We start from the raw sequence: 17,799 nt of genomic DNA, 5'->3' as shown, positions 1-17,799 counted from the left end.
CTGCAAATTTAATAGCCTGAATGCTCCATTTTTATTTCATTTTGCCTTGGCCCAGCTCAAATAAAGCATTTGAAAAAGAATAAACACTTGACTTAAGTATTTATTTTCCATTCCAAAGTAACTTTTGACGGATTCTGCAAAGTTAAAAGGAAAAGACTCAGAACAGTAAATCTCTTCACAGATTTTTCAGTTTCAGAGACTCCAGCTGAAGGTTAATTGTAGAAGAAAAACAAGGCTGTTTCTGAGCCTTCCTGAGCAGGTGACTGAACACCCTTTCCTGCAGAGGACGGTCCCTGGTGGTGAGGACCTGCCACTCATGCCAGCCACCGCTCCAGGACAAGGCACAGCCCGCAGGTCACACTGAGGCCCTGAGACTTGGTCCAGGGGCTCCACTGCACTTAGCATGGGCAAGCAGGACAAAGCTCCCAGGAATGAAACACTGAATTCCTATGAGCTTGCACTGCCTTAGTGTCCCCTCGTTAATGGCATATGATTTTTGTTTTATTCATCCATTCATCCCTATGTTTACTCCTAGACTTTGATAGAAACTGATCATCAGCAAAATTCTGTATTTTTAGTGGTACCGTGTCAAATTACTTTGACATTACCGTGTCAAAGGGAGCAGTGATTTCTTCCCTTGAACTCCACATGTATGCATTAGTATTTTTAAATTTCATTTTTGCCCTAAAGCTATCTAATGATTTTTTTTAAGAATATTGAGATAAAATTACTCCTAGGATTAAATTTTAGTCATTTTGTCATGAAATGTAATGTCATGGTTTACAATAATATAAAAACTGTGTATATATAAAACATTTTCCTCATTTTTTCCAAATAGTTTAATATAGCCAATGAATCTAAAGTAAGCTGTAGCAGCTTCCATTTCTGACTATGTAAAAAACTAATTGTTATGAAATCTAGAAATGCTATATAAATATATTAAATAAAACATCCATTTAAATGAACAGCAGAGTTCTCAAGTAAGAAAAATCCTTAGGGCTCTATAAATGAAGAAGGACTCAAACAACGAAGAGCAGAGATCTTACAAGAACAGAGATCTTATTGATGCAATGGGTGCCCTGGGACGTATGCTCTCCCTAGAAAACAAGTTTTAACAGAAATGAGGAAGACAGCTTTTAGTCCTAATCAAGTAGAGGAGAACACTTTAGAAGGCTAAAACTTTGCTGAAAGATTAGACCTGAAAAAAAAAATACCTTAGCAAATATCCTTGTCTTTCTAGGCTGGGCTTTATGTACGGATATTGTCTAACCACAGCCTTGGTCTTTCTTAGATTTGGGTTTTGAGTTTATACCACCTGAAGGGGCCAAGAAACCTCACTCTAGAAATTAACACACAGTGACTCAATTTCCAAGAGCCTCTGTAAGAACCAAAGACCTGTCTTCCCTGGAGGAATGAGCCCGGAGGGATATCTGCAGATAAAACTGGACTCTTCTGTTCTAATCTTAGCCATCAATTCAAGCTCACAGAACATATTAGGGGACAATTTATCACAAAAAAAAAAAAGAGTAAGAAGAAGGAATAGAAACTTCATTCAGATAATGAAATATCTAGATATTGGTCAACAATAAGTATTTAAACTGTTTACAAAACTATAAAATTGAATAAAAATAAGAGAAAAGAACAGATTGCACCATAAAAGACCAATAGATAGATAAATCAGATAAGGAATAAAATAAAATGTGCAGATAAAGAATAAAGCCCTTGATACAACAGATTAGATACAGTTAAGAAAAATTAGTAAACAAGAAAATAAATCTAAAGAAATTACTCAGAATACTTCCTAGAAAGAAAAAAAAATAACATAAAAGAGAAGTTAAGAGACATGAAGGAGAGATGGAGATCTACTTGACTAATTACAGCGTTAGAAAAAGAAAATAGGAAAAAATGATAGAGAAGTAACATTTAGAGGAAAAATCTGAAAAGTTCTCAGAACTGGTAAGACCTGGAAGAGTCTGACATTAACAGATTTCCCCCTGAACTATCTAAGGTGGTTCCAGAGGGAAATTGTAGTCCCAAGAATAAAATGAAAAAAAGAAATGGTGAACTAAGAAATTAGTACACATGAGTAACCCTAAACAAAAACTGACTATACAGAGGAATGATAATAATAATAATGGATGCAACAGATATAAACAACCAGATGGACATAAAACACTAGACAACAATGGCCGTTCGGACGGGGGGAGGTCTCAGGAGGTGAGGTATTGTGAAGCCCTGTTACTCCACACAAGGAAGGTCAGCGGCATTACCTTTGTACCTAAAGGAAAACGATCTCTTTGGTACTTTCATGTTACTGATCCACAAATTCCATTTCACCCACTTCTTAACCTGGCATGCCTCTGTATGCATTTTGAGAACCAGAGCTGTGTTTTACACTTTACATGAGTCTCTCAGGGTCATTACTTTGTATAGTCTGTATAGCAAAACCATGAGAATTAAAGCTGCTTTGAGACATTACTCCTCCACTGATTAACCAGGCTCCGTGGGCTGAACATACTGAAGCACTGTCAGCTTTCCATCTCAATAAGAGAACCCAATCCTACTAGAATCTATTGCAAGGCTTTCGAATGCATGGGAAGTACTGGGGGTAGGGGGGTAGTATGCATTCACTGCTCTGGGGATGGGGGGATGGATTCACTGCTCTGGGGATGGGGGGATGGATTCACTGCTCTGGGGATGGGGGGATGGATTCACTGCTCTGGGGATGGGGGGATGGATTCACTGCTCTGGGGGTGGGGGGATGGATTCACTGCTCTGGGGATGGGGGGATGGATTCACTGCTCTGGGGATGGGGGGATGGATTCACTGCTCTGGGGATGGGGGGATGGATTCACTGTTCTGGGGGTAGGGGGATGGATTCACTGCTCTGGGGATGGGGGGATGGATTCACTGCTCTGGGGGTGAGGGGATAGATTCACTGCTCTGGGGGTGAGGGGATAGATTCACTGCTCTGGGAGTGGGGGTTTGGATTCACTGCTCTGGGGGTGAGGGAGTAGATTCCCTGCTCTGGGAGTAGGGGTTTGGATTCACTGTTCTGGGGGTGGGGGGCTGGATTCACTGCTCTGAGGGTGGGGGAATGGATTCACTGCTCTGGGGATGGGGGGATGGATTCACTGCTCTGAGGGTGGGGGGATGGATTCACTGCTCTGAGGGTGGGGGAATGGATTCACTGCTCTGGGGATGGGGGGATGAATTCACTGTTCTGAGGGTGGGGGGATGGATTCACTGCTCTGGGAGAGGGGGGATGGATTCATTGCTCTGGGGATGTGGGGATAGATTCACTGTTCTGGGGGTAGGGGGATGGATTCACTGCTCTGAGGGTGGTATGGATTCACTGCTCTGGGGGTCGGGGGATAGATTCACTGCTCTGGGGGTTGTATGGATTCACTGCTCTGGGGGTGGAGGGATGGATTCATTCCTCTGGGGGTGGGGGATGGATTCACTGCTCTGGGAGTCGGAGGTGGATTCACTGCTCTGGGAGTGGGGGGTGGATTCACTGCTCTGGGGGTGGGGGGTGGATTCACTGCTCTGGGGGTGGGGGGTGGATTCACTTGTCTGGGGTAAAACAATCTTGCTCTTTTTGTCATTCCCTATATTTTATGTCCATATTTTCCCACATGGTAATAGTTTACAAACTCCATGTAAAACATGCTCATTTTGTATTGGTTTGTATTAGCAATTCTCACAGTAAATACGGTGCACAGTATCACCACCCTGTTCTATTTAGAAATCGGCACAATATAATGCGTTAAATTTACTATTTCCTTCTATGTACTTCAACATGCATTTAATAAAAGTAGGATATTTCTGCATAAAAGATGAATAGAAATACTCAGCGTTTTAAGATAATTTGCTCTCTTCCTGTGAGAGTACAAAAGGGTTTTCTCGTCAATGCACATTTTACTCTTTTTGATATCCTGTGATAAATTATTCTCCTGTCGTGCTGAGAAAGCTTCACTTACCATTGGAACAGAGACATAATAAAGTCATTATAAATGTGTAGCATTGAAACGAACCTTCTCCCATTTCTTGATATTAAATTTTAATTAGAGAACATCCTTTTAAATAACCAATATTTTATGGAGACACATAGCAAAAGTGAGGACCAACCACGAAAATCTAATATGATAAAAAAGTCATAAGATTAGTCAAAGACTAGTGGGCACCACTTATTTTTGGTACACTCAAATGATACCCACTGTATTTAAAAAATACAATGGATTACATAAAATGTATGCCAACTTACCATGACAGATATTTCTTTTTACCATTAATACTGTCCAGGTATATTTAAAAATTTCTTTGCTACGTCCCCCAAATCATTTTAACCATAGGAATCAAGTTGACTGAGAATATTACCATCTAAACCACAAATTGCAACATAGGAAGTGGATTGATCTCCCTCAGAGAGGAGTGATAAAGTACACCCTTGATTCTTGTTCTAAAAAGAAGACAGCCTTTTGCCATCACTGAATGGATAAGTACTCTCCACGTATTTTCTTCATGAACATTGGCCGACTTTGTTGACTGTACCATTTCCTATGGAATGGCCACCATACATGTTATCCTAATGCTCATGTATCATGTACAAGAAGACTCGAGAAACGTGTTGAGGATGTAAAATGGACAGAGCAGGTGTGTACATGAAAGAATGAGAAGCAATGGGAATGAACGTGTCTCAAGAGGAGGACAAAGCCTGTGCCAGAGCTGGAAGTCTGGGCGGTCCTTCCCTAGACATCATCACATCACACGTCATTGAAAATAAATCTCCCTGGCCACCTGCTGTTCACGTGACCACCCCGTCCCTTTCAGAATCTCCTGGAAAGGGAGCTGCAGGCACTGGTGAGAGCTGAGGTTGCAGGGGCTCCATTTTGCTTAATCAAGTCCCTTCGCCTTCTCCTGGTGTGGCGGCCTTCAGACCTGTTCAGCAGGTGGGTGGCCCTAATCTTAACATTCAGTCAAAAGCTAAATTACTACACAGGAGTGAAAATCTTGGAGTCTATCAGTCAGTTGTTAGACAGCAGTACTGTCCCCTGGATCTGCAGTAGCCAACTCAGAGATGACAGTCTCCCCTTCCAAACTGACAGGCACAAGAGGAAGTGAAAATTCTCTCCCTTGAAAATTCTGGGAGAGAAGCTGGGCTCTGTCTCCACGTGACCACGCCCCCTCCGCTCTGTCTCCATGTGGCCTCGCCCCCTCTGCTCTTTGTCTCCACGTGACCACGCCCCTCTGCTCTGTCTCCATGTGGCCACGCCCCCCTGCTCTGCCTCCACGTGACCACACCCCTCTGCTCTGTCTTCACGTGACCACGCCCCTCTGCTCTGTCTCCATGTGACCACGCCCCTCCGCTCTGTCTCCATGTGGCCTCGCCCCCTCTGCTCTTTGTCTCCACGTGACCACACCCCTCTGCTGTCTCCACGTGACCACGCCCCTCTGCTCTGTCTCCATGTGGCCACGCCCCCTCTGCTCTTTGTCTTCACATGGCCACGCCCCCTCTGCTCTTTGTCTTCCTGTGGCCGTGTGCCTCTGTGTCTCTGACTCGACGTGGCTGTGTTCTCCCTGCGTCTGTCTCTGTTTAAATTTCCCTCTTCATAGAAAGACATCGGCCACATTGGATGAAGGGTCCCCCCATTCCAGTATGACTCTGACTTTAATTATAACACATCCGCGATGGCCCGATTTCCAAATGAGGTCACATCCTGAGCTACTCACTTGCTAGGGCTTCACTATACCTTTTGGGGGGACACAAGCCTATCCTAGCATCTCCAAGCACCCCATTCCCTTGCTTATTTCAGGTAGCTTAAAATAAGGGTGAGAAAACTGTACTTAACAATTTTTTTTTTTTTTGCAAATGTGAAGTGTACAGGGAGACTTTATAAAGAGAATAGCTTTATTATGGAAAATATTTCAAAGTATATATATTGGATGATACAGATTTCATGAAATCCTCATGCTTCTGAACACAGTTTCTGGAGCTCCACCTGCACCAATGATCATAAATACAGCTGTGAGCTGTGAGCTACTGTCTCACCAGGGGCCAACCTCGTGGATATTAGAATGAGCAACAATGTATGTTGTAGTCATTCCTATAGACTTTGAACAAGAAGCCAATTCTATATTTAAAAATCTATGAATGCATAAATACAAAATACAGAATCTTGAGGGGGACTAAATTCTATGTAATTTACTCATGCCCTCTTTGTGGTTAAGAATGCCTTGCAAACACAAACTATGCAGCCTAATCATATGTACCCTTATGTTAATTCAAGATAGATACATTTTTTAAAAATTTAACACATACTCAGATATGCAGTTGACCCTTGAACGACACAAGTTGGACTTACATGCTGACTTTCTTCTACTCTGCCACTTCTGAGACACAAGACCAAGTTCCCCGCACCCCTGCCTGGCCCGGCCTGCTCAGTCTGCAGACTAATATGAGGACCTTTATGATGACCCACTTCCTCTTGATGTGTAGGAAATATATGTTCTATTCAAACAAACAAACAAATAAAAAACAAACAAACAAACCAAAAGTCCAAAAATATTTTCTTTCTACAAATACTCAGGTATAGCACTTTTCATTGTTTTTATTAGAATTTTCTTGTTGCAAAAACTGGAAGAATTGCTAACGCTGAAGTGTCACTTGGAGTGTGGTATGCTGATACAATTCGCATGTACAGGGGCTAGACTGAGACTATGGGTCGTGTCAGATGAAAGGAAGTTGGACTAACCCCTCTAGTCTTCCCAGAGAGAACGCGCCTCCCCCGGGGGGTAGCAGGTGTGCAAAGCAGAGCGGAGTCTGGGCTGTGGCACCAACACGCACTAAGCAGCGTCTGAGGCTGAGTCTTCATGAGGGAGCTGCCTTCACCACACTTCAGAAGGACTTCCTTATTCCCACATTGTCCCTATGGCTATTCTATAATATCCTTGTCAAACATTTAACACACTTTTAAAATCTCACCCTGAAACATTGGCTGCATGAGAGGAATTCATGAATTTTAACCCTTAACTACCTGAATATATAATCTTATTAATACTGTAATAAATTAATGCTTATAATTGGTGTTTTATATACTTATCAAGACTCTAAAAGTTATTCATTATCATAATCCTGGTTAAAGAGGAATATTTGATAAATATTTGAAAAACTAAACACCAATAAAAGAATCCTTAGATGATAAGGTTGGAGGCTTATTTCTAAAGTGAAATATATTTTAAGATAGTTATAGGATAAAAGTGGATTAGAAAATGGTACTCCTTTAAAGCATGAAGTTTCAACTATTTTCTAAGAAAACAGTAAACCATAGAAAACAACGATCAGATGAATTTATTATGAATGTCACTCTAGGTCACAAACAAGGGTGAACACAAGTTCTTGTAACCCTGGAATTCCAGGGGAGGCAAAGTGTTGGGTATCCAGGACTTGGCAGAAACAGAAGTCACTACGTGCAGGAAAGCGTGGTCTCTGGGCCAGCACCAAGCTTCCTCCCTTTATCCTGCCAAACCCTACCAGACACAGTCGAAGACATGCTTCCCATTAAGAACCAAAGAGCAGTATCAGAGTGCATGTAACCTAAGAAGGAATGTTTACAAACATGGTGCAGGTGGAAGGACAAAGTAATCACATACCCACTAAGCATTTCCAGAAGCTTCTGTTCTCAACACAGCACAGACCTTAGGTGGGGCACATGGTCCATTTTTAATAATGAAAACTATTTTAAAGGGTAAACACTCAAAAGAGATAATACAACTTACAACTCAACCCAAAAGACAAGCATCAAAAAAGGACCATGAGCTGATAAATGTGTCAAGAATTATTACTGTGACGTTAGACACCACTCAAGCTTTGCTTCCTTGATATCAGATGTGAGACCACTGCACACCACTCCACACGTGCATCTCCCTAATACCAACTTCAGACTGAGACCATGAAGTGTTCTTGAATCTAAAGAGTGCAAAAACTTAAATGCATCCTGATTTCCCAATCTTGCCCACTTCTGAAAGCCACATCCAGCAAATATGGTTCCCATCCCTTTACTCAAGAAGCTCAGGAGACCCAGGTGCACAGCCTCTGATGCGGGGCAGAAACTCAGTCCACGCTAATTCTAGCAAAAGGGAATAAATGGATGAATCCTCATCAAGATTTAAACATAAAAGTACATGTTCCCAGCTCTCAGGAGCTTATATTACATAGAAGGAGAAAATACAAAGTTACTTTGTGACAGTCACTTTATACAATTGATATGTTTATAAGCATACATTAAAAAAAATTAAAGTGTATAAGAAATCCATATTTTCATTTTACAAGACTATTTGAATTACATTTTTCCTGACTACAAATGTAGGTACAGGGTAAAAAACTCTGAAAAAGAAACTATAAAGAATAAAATATTAATTCCCTATAATTTCACTACCAAAGGTAAATAGCTGACCTCTATAGCTGACCATTACTCACATTTTTACACATTTCCTTCTATACTCTTTTCTACATGAATTTGCATATTTATTTTTATAATTGAGAGATTACATTATTATTTAAATAGTTTTGCATGCTGTTCATTTTACTTGATAATTTTATTGGATGTGTAAGCTCAGTGGATATTGTATGAATGATGCTAAATTATGAGTGGCCTCCTTGTCATTTGAATGTTTCAACACATCTCTTTAATGCTGTATAACAAACCACTGGGTGGATATATAATAATTGAATTAATTGTTCTACTCATGAGTTCTCCTAATATTTCACTATTATATTTAAAATGACACTTTCTATGTAGATCTTTATTTGCATTTCTGATTATTTGCTTAACCTAGTTCCCTAAAGTTTCTAGGGTCAAACTTATACTGTTTTTTTTTTTTTTTTTTTATGAAAGACATCAAATTGATGAATCGTTCAGATAGCTGAGGAATATATTCTACAACATAGTTGTTGAGTGTTTAATGCAATAACAATCTGTTCAGGGTCTAAACACAGGGGGAATCCACACTCTCCCCTTTGCCCAGAATGTTTATGAACATGAGCAGAAGCAGGGAGGAGCAATGATCTTTATTGATTTCTGTGGTCCGGGCATTGTGCAGGTTACTTTATTTAACACCGGTCCCCACCCCCTCATTTTCCCACGAGCTGGATGAGAAATCTGAGCTTTGGCAAGGTCGTATAATCTGGGGACTCAGGCCACACATCCCCAGGCTTGCCTGACTCCAGTGCCACCCTCTTTCCTCTGCATGGGACCAGATGGCTGTTATACAGCCTGGATGGAAAAGGATTGGGGTAGGAACTGCACTGGGCGTCAGCTCTCAGCTCTCTGTGCTTCGGCCTGGGTCTGGACACCCGCAAAGCCCCGGCAGCAAGGGTGTCTGGGAGGTAGGTGTTTGCTTCCTGGAGTCTTCAACCCAGGCTTGCAAACCAGAGAGAAATGGGATCGCCACTTTGAGTAACCAAACCCTATGCAAAAGAAATGTTCACAGAAGAGTGATGACACTGGGTAGGACCAAGCCCTTGTCGCCTTCTGCGAGGAGAGAGGATGGGAGGGACTCTGTCTTGGGATAAATTTTTGAAAAAACAGTTGAATTTCACTAAGAGGACAGGAGAGAAGAGGATTTCTGACACCAACACTGTAGGCCTAAAGGCATACAAGTTCAGACTAGGCTCCGTTTGTGTGTAATTTGGGAAGATGGGGAAGGCAAAGTTTGGAATAGAAAGATAGTCTTAGAAAGGGGAGGGGTTTAAAAACTGATGAATTCCAAGATCTTGAATGCATATGAAATATTTTCCAAGAGGACTCTAAAGAAATTTTAAAAGAAAGCTAAAGTGGAATTAGGTGATTTTTTTTAACATGGTTATTTGAGTAATCAAACAATGCCCATTTTTATAACTGATACAGATATAGTGACTCCTGTTAATTTGCCAAACATTTGCAAGACTTTTATGAAAGCTCCACTAAGAAACGATAATATATTATATTTGAATTCCCTCCTCCCTTTCTTTTCTTAGCTGGTTCCAAAAATAATGTGCTGTGCCTCTGTATTTTTAACTTGAGAAGAGGCTATTCTGGGGTATTCTTTTTTTATTTTATTTTTATTTTAATGAAAGAAAATGAAAGTCAAATTTGAAGACGAGAAATTTCTGTCTTCAAAGGTCAGGTCTGTTTTTACTTTCCGTCTGGATTTTTTTAGATCCAAAATTTCATTGTCTTTGGGAACAATTTGTAAATTCACTCTTTGGGGAACATTGGAATTGGTTCCAATTGGCTTAAGAATACAATCTGGAGATTGGTGCTTAGGCTCCACAATAGCCTTTGGGAGGAATTTGTCTTTGCTTTCTTTGAAACGTTGAGACATTTCTACTGGTTTTATTTTCTCTTCGTATTAATGAACATAACATGGACATGAAAGCAATTTTATAAAAACAATCAGTCTCCATGGACAAAATCTCTTAAACATTCTTTGTGTTTGCAGTTCATTTTAAAATTATTTTCTTTGGTTTTTGCTGTAGGGCCCTTTTGGAGAGTGTGGGGAGACCCTGGCATTTACAGCGCGATTGGGCGGCCTGATAGTGCATTTGCCTTATGGAAAGCCCCCAAGTTACGCCCTGCCACGGCCCTCACACCCCATCAACCATCAATTTGGAATGTCAAACCCCATTACCAGCTCTCTCTCCTAAGCCCCTTCTAAGCCATTAGAGGGAGGGAAGCTGCCCCGTTGTGTCCTTGGACATGGAGCCATGCCCCGCAGAGGTCTCCCGCTCTGGGGCGACCCACGGAGCAGCGCGGACAGCATCCGCTCCCTTCACCAAGGACATTCACAAGTTTACATTTTAACTTAATAGACAGAGTCTGTTGACCTAGACTTCATTGCCTCCACATCTCCCCAGAAAAACTCTAAACGAAATTCCAAAATATATACACCGTTCACAAACCTGTGCTAAAAAGATGTTTAAATGTGATGCAATAGGACGACAAAATTTCACTGACTATCGACCATACAGATAGGAGATGAAGGGGATTCTCCACAATCCTGCCAAACTTCCAGAAAAAGTCTAACCTTGGGAATTAGAGACATTTAATTAGATCAGATCTAGTGTTCATTAACACCCACTGTAACAAGGAGGGCTTCCGGGAGCAAAGGCGGGCTGGTGGGCCGGGGAGTTTCAGCCGGGCGTGAGGGCGCCCTCAGGCGGGCAGCGGCGCGCATGGCAGCTACCGCGCGGCAGGTGCATCGGCTCCAGCCCAGGGCTCGCTGCGGAAGGCCACGCTCCGGCCCAGGACTACGCTGGTGAGTGACGGGCCCCAAGAGGCCGCTGCTGCTGCTACCGCTAGCGCTGTTAGCACTGCTAGCACGGCTACTACCACTGGGGTTAGTTACTACTCACCATCATCATTACCACTTATACCACTGCTCCCTCTACTATTACCACTACTATTACTAGTGCTGGTGCGGTTACTGCTGCCACTGTCATCACTAGTACTGCTATTACCATCACTGTCACCCTGCTGCTACTGTCCCCATTCAACTGTCAGCAGCGCTGCAACCCCAGCATCTTCGCCCTCTGGGCATTCACTTACTCTTAGGTGACATGTTGCTTTGATTCAGACATTTTAAGAAGTGACCCAGCTTTAATGGGTTCTTCAGTGCCTCAGGGGAAAGTACACGTTTATTCTGAAGGTCAAGGTCATTTGAAGCTTGACACTGTTGCAAATCCTAATTACAGCCTGCGCCCTTTCACAATTCACCCCAAATGGTTCCCGACGCACCTGCAGCTCCCCCTCCCCTAATGAGCAGTGAGCTCATTCTCACTGCTCATTTCCTTTCCCTAAAATGTCCAAATACTCCCATTTCCCCAACCCATGTGTAAAATGGTAAATAACTTGATCGCAATCACACAGCCAAAAGTCGGTTGGAGCTGGACCTCAAGTAAGTCTCCAGAGTCTGTGCTCTGCGTCCCCCACGAGGCTAGGGCTCTTCTAAGGGAAGGTGGTTTTCTGTCCTTGGATCTCCCATACAAGCCCTTATTCAGCCAACCAGAAGTTTGGGTTTCTGTTTTAAGACTGAGGCACGCCTAGCTCCTAAACAGGTTTGAAACTCTTTATGGAACCCACCTACTTAAACTGGACGGTCAGGATTGCTGTTTATTCCTGTGTACCTGCTGGCTGACTTTATAAAAGTCTTTATATTTCACTGTGTTTGAGAAATGGGATATTTACAGAGAAGGTCCATTGAAATCCTGAGCTTGCTCATACTGAATCTCTTGAGGGTTTCAAGACTTCTATTAGCCTACTTGCCTGCCCAGAATTGTACTCAACCAATAGCTGTCACTGTTCTTTTAGAAGCTGTTTACTTCTTTATTCATTTTTATTTAACAAGCATTTACATAGATGTAGTAGTGACAAGCGTGTTCTCAGTTCCTTACAAACGCTGACCCACATAAACCTCTGACAGTGGCAGGTAAAATGATGGGATCCATTCTTTTTGTTTGTGTCTGAAGAGGCTTGTGAAACTAAGTAACAATGTCTGCTACTGTTGCTTTTCTTTTCTTGTCTCTGAATTTCCCTGTTCTGGGGAACATACTTCTAAATTTTATGAAGATATGAATGGATACTTCCAGGGGAAGTTTACTAGATAAAAACAGTCACAAGTGAGCCTGATGACGAGGGCATCAGTGATGAGTGTTGGATGTGTCTGTGAACATTTTTCAAGCAATTAGCAGTTAAGTTTTAAGTGCTCAGAACATTTGACTAATAAAAATGTGAGAAAATGACATGAAATCCAGGCATATCTGTCTTTATAATATACATCATCACGACCACATCCTGGCTCCAACATATTGAACTACTCCACCAGCCATGTGCCAAGTGACTTTCACAAATGGTCCACTTCAATTCCCTTATTAAGCAAGTGAAAAACTTCTGAGATAGATGCCCATTTCTCTTGTTGACACTGTCATACTTCACACCTGTATCTTATACCTTACTCATATTTTACAAATGCAAGTTCATCATACATCCTTTAACAACCATCTCACTGAGGATTAATTTCAGAGAGATTTGTCTATGGCAAAATCAAAACACCGCTGCAAAGCACATTACCTTAGCACAATATTCTGGAAATGTGTGTAAATAGCAAAATGAAAGAGTTAAGACACCAGATTCATCATAATTTTTCCGAGTCTGTGAATTAAGAGAAGGTGGGACAGCTGTTAAAGATTTTAGAGGGAATTTGTGACATCAGAGTAAAATTTTGTAAATGAGCTCCCAAGACCCAGTCTCTTAATGAGTCAGAAACAGCTGTGTGCTCACACGGCCTCTTGAGGACAGAGACTAAATGTTGGGCACGAGGCTAAGATGGTTTCCTTGGAAACACAGTGCTTCTTCAATACAGCACAGGGCCCGCAAAATGTCATAGATTTTCCAGGTACCTGCTGTGTTTCTCTAGAAATATGCTCTATGAACTGTGCTTAATTTCAACAAAAAAATCTAAGAGAATCATTCAAGTTTTAGATATCCTCTTCAGAAAGTCCTACCATTGTTTAAATGCCACTTAACAACAGCATCCATCATATACCAGGCGCTATGCCAGAGGTCGGAAAGCCAATAGTGGATGGAGGCAGGCAGGGCTCCTCTCTTGTTGCGGTTCACCATGCTTTAACCATCTGGAAAGTCTTTTCCAGCAGCACTCCTGACACTGTTTGCTTTGTGCTCACTTCCACTTTGTTTCAGTTCCTGGATCATCTTTCCTAGCACGTGAGATTCATGATGTCCACACGCATACCCAGTGCACCCAGTCACACTTCATTTATGTGGCACATTAAAGTCATCGAACGGGGTGCTATTTCAGCCCTGCCTATTGTTTGGAACAAGGGGACTTTGCACCCTGCCTCACAGTGGCCCTTCAGAAGCACAGGAGGAAGACAGCAACGTTCCTCCCTCACGGAGATCGAAGGACGTGGTATGGGAGAACAGAACAAAATCTTAGCTGCATTTGAAAAAAAATTTTTTCATGCATACACACTATAGTCATAGATCTAGAAGATCTAGGACCTAGGAAATATAAAAAGAGCTATTGTGGTGACAGCAAGGTTGTAATTTGATTCAACGGAAAATATGCTTTATTAAAGTTGAGCTATTCAGTTGCCTTCAGTGACTAGCCAGCTCCTATCTATAGGAGGTGAAAACACCCAAGTGAACAGGTCAGAGCCCAGGTCTACCTCCCAGGAACTGAGACTTTGGTAGAGGAGATAGTCTACTAAAAAGATGATTTTTGTACTGAGTGATGTCAAATTCTCTGAAAGTACAGAGCATAGGTAGATGCTAAGAGAATGGACCATTTACCCATTTAACTTGGATCATAAGAGCCATCTTACCATCTTATCCTTCTGAGACTGCATGAACAGAAACTTCATGTGCAATTAACTACATTAAAGTATTTTAAACTGCACATGAACTTTACGTCCACCTTCTATATATATGTGTGTGGGGTGTGTGTGTGTGTGAGTGTGTGAGATTCATGTGTAAATTTAGAAGCTATGATATTTATCAAGACCTAACATCATAATCACTGGTGTCATCCTGGGGTAAGCATTAGTGATACATGCTCAAAATGGACCCCAGTAAAAAAGCTTCACGTATTGGAATACACAAAGATTTTTAAAAGAAGACCCCAAAAGCACAGGCGACAAAAGCAAACATACACAAATGGGATTATATAAAATTAAAAATCTTCTGTACATCCAAGGAAACAGCCAACGGAATGAAGAGACAACCCAGCAAACGGAAGATGTCTGCAGATCACAGGGCTGACAAAGGGATGCGTATCCCAAATACACAAGCAACCCAAACAACTCAGTACCAAGAAAACAAACAACCTAATTAAAAATGGTCAAAAATCCTGAATAGACATTTTACAAAAGAAGACACGCAGATGGCCAACAGGTACAGAATAAAAAGCTCTAAATTAATATTCAGAGGCATGCAAATTAAAACCACAATGAGCTATGGTCTCATACCTGTTAGAATGGCAAGTATTAATGAAACGGATGCCGACCAGAGCTGGCGAAGATGTAAAAGCAAGGTGCCCCCTGCACTCTTGGTGGGAATGTACATTAGCACAGTCATTATGGAAAACAGCATGGAATCTCCTCGGAAAACTAAAAGTAGGACTGCCATAGTGTCCAGCAGTCCCACAAGTGGATCCAAATGAAATGACATCAGCGAGTTAAAGAGCTGACTGCACCTCTTCCACGATCACGGCAGCACTGTCCACCCCAGCCAAGACGTGGAGTCAGCCCCAGTGTCCATGAAAGGACACACAAATAATGAAACTGTGGCACACACACAATGCAATGTCACTCAAACCTAAAAAGCAATAAAATCCTGGCATTTGCAACAACATGGGTGAACCTGAGAGGCATTATACTAAATAAAATACGGCAGACAGAGAAAGATGAATATTGCATTATCTATCTCAGTCATGTGGAATCTAGAAAGTCAAATTCATAGAAGCAAAGAGTAGAATGGTTATTACCTGCAGCTGAAGGGAAGGAGACTGGGGGAATAAACTTGAGAGATGAATTGTCCAATGTAGTGGCCATGATTAACGACAATGTTTTGTATACTTGAAAGTCACTAAGAGTAGATTTTAAGTGTTTTCATCACAAATATGATAAGATGTGAGGTCATGTATTTCTAATTAGGTTGATTCCACATATATTTCAGAACAGGATACTATACAGCATAAATATATATAATGTTTATTTGTCCATTAAAACATATATGTAAAAATCAGGTCTCTTGGTGTCAACAGTCCATCTGGGATGCTACTTAGCCCTGAATCCTAAATTCAAGGGGCAGGGTCTCTTTCCCCCTCTGCTTGTATCTGGATGATCTGTGACTTGCTCTAAGCCATGGGTCAGATGGACAGGACACTAAAAAACAAGCTGGAATTTAAGATAACCTAGTAAGACAGAACGTGGATAGGATTAAAACAATACAGTGAGGGAACACTGAGGTTTTAGAGACTGAAAAGCTATTTATGAATAATGGGAAAGGAAATTCTGGATTTGAGCTGTTCAGAGGGAAAAACTCTGAGGCTAAGAGTGGGGGATGACAGAGGGATAGCCGGGCATCATGTTCAGGTTTGGGACGCATTTAATGAGTGACACTGACTTGGAAAAAGACCTTATACTTCTGGCACAACACGGATATTCACCAGTCTTAAGTTGGTATTAGTTCTTGTAGGAGGTTTTTTTGATCCTAAGATTTAAGTATACCCTTCATGGAGGCCTGCACCCTGCTTTGCATTTTCCCTCCCTGAGCCTGTTTATTCATACTGAGAGCTGGTTCAGAACCACCATCTGTAACACGACCAGAGTGATGTGTCCTGGAAGTGCTCACTCACGTGTGTGGCAGTCACTGTAGGTCTAGTGATGTCAACCATAATTTTAAATGACATAACTCATGTTCTCAGCTGTTGTGGCTCTGGTGAGTGAAGCACTTATTCTCTAAAAAATAGCAATTTCAGAACAGTCCATTTTCACTGAGTTATGAATGGGATTAGAATATTACCCTCTGACCTATTAAGGTGTTTAGGTGATGTGTGGTTATATTTCCTCTAAGAAATAACCAAATATTTCTTTGAATAACAGTGCTATGGCCCAGTATTAAGGCTGATAGGACAAACAAACAAACAAAAAACACAGGTTAAATCTAAAGAGTAGCTTAAATACTTCAGGGTGCATTTTAAAAACTGCCTCCAAATGTCTGGTCATAAATAATTTCACAGTAAATACTGGCAATACTTTTAGTTCCTATGTACTGAGAGCTTGACTATTAAATTGTGTCATGAGAATATTATTTGTATTTCTTAATACAAATATGTTAAATTTACATAATAATCACTTCCACATTCAGCTTTGATTGATGAACAAAGTCTATATTTACTCTCTCATCTTAAACAACTTAAGTAATTGACAAAATATATGAAATAGTGATTTATAGATCTGGTAAACAGACAGTGAATCCTGAATAAGGAAAATAAACAAGGTCATGTCTTTGTTTTCCCTAGCCTGGAGAGAGGTTTCCCAGCCACCGTGAAGGGAGAAATGACCCAACCAGCCTGATGGTCTCTCCTCTGAGTTGAGAACAGAGATTCAAGTTCAAGGAGACAAGCAGCTAGAATTCATAGAGAAAAATACTAGAAGAAGATGCTGTAGTGAGAGAAGGACAGATCTTGAACTATGCACAGGGGCCTCCAAGTCTTTTATTGAGCACTATTTGGCCAAGCTGGGGCAAGAACAAGTGGAAAGGGGCAGGCAGAGAGCTGTGGGTGGCTTCTGTTCCCACCAGGCAGCGGAGGAATCAAGTGGGGGCCAGAGAGATGTGTTTATATTGGCTTATTAAATGAGCCAAATTACCTGCAGGTTGGAACTGCACAAACAAGAACCCCATGAACTCAAATAACTCAACTGTACCCCAGTAAAGAGTCCAACAATATTAAGAGAAAACTGAAAACTTCAGTACCCAACCACATAAAATCAAAATGTCTGGCATCCAATGAAAACATTACTAAATATGTCAAGCCCTGTGTATGTGTGTGTGCATACACGCACATATATTTGCATATATGCATGTATGTATATATGCATACTTATTTGCATATATATGTATATGTATGTGTGGGTATATATACAGAAATATCAGTCCACAGAAACAGTCCAAGAGAAATAAATAAATGACATAGATAATAGAATTAACAGACAAGGAAATTAAAAAAAATCTATAT

At 41.3% G+C, this 17,799-nt stretch overlaps 1 protein-coding gene across 3 annotated transcripts in view; it reads right to left on the bottom strand.

The window, feature by feature from the left end:
* The window catches only part of DSCAM (DS cell adhesion molecule), a 738,786-nt gene that overhangs the window by 328,004 nt on the left and 392,983 nt on the right, over nucleotides 1-17,799 (bottom strand). The window contains exon 1 of one of the 3 annotated variants that reach the window (XM_053565721.1): nucleotides 13,544-13,634. The exons of the other annotated variants lie outside the window; for them this stretch is intronic. Coding sequence (XP_053421696.1) covers nucleotides 13,544-13,580 — 37 coding nt within the window. The 5' untranslated portion in view covers nucleotides 13,581-13,634. Of the gene's footprint in view, nucleotides 1-13,543; nucleotides 13,635-17,799 lie in introns of those variants that run through there. 3 annotated transcript variants of the gene reach the window in all.

Source organism: Nycticebus coucang, chromosome 16, assembly GCF_027406575.1.
Source record: "Nycticebus coucang isolate mNycCou1 chromosome 16, mNycCou1.pri, whole genome shotgun sequence".
NCBI lineage: Eukaryota > Metazoa > Chordata > Mammalia > Primates > Lorisidae > Nycticebus > Nycticebus coucang.
Note: the sequence above shows the minus strand (reverse complement) of the source record. Positions and strands in the feature narration are given on the sequence as shown.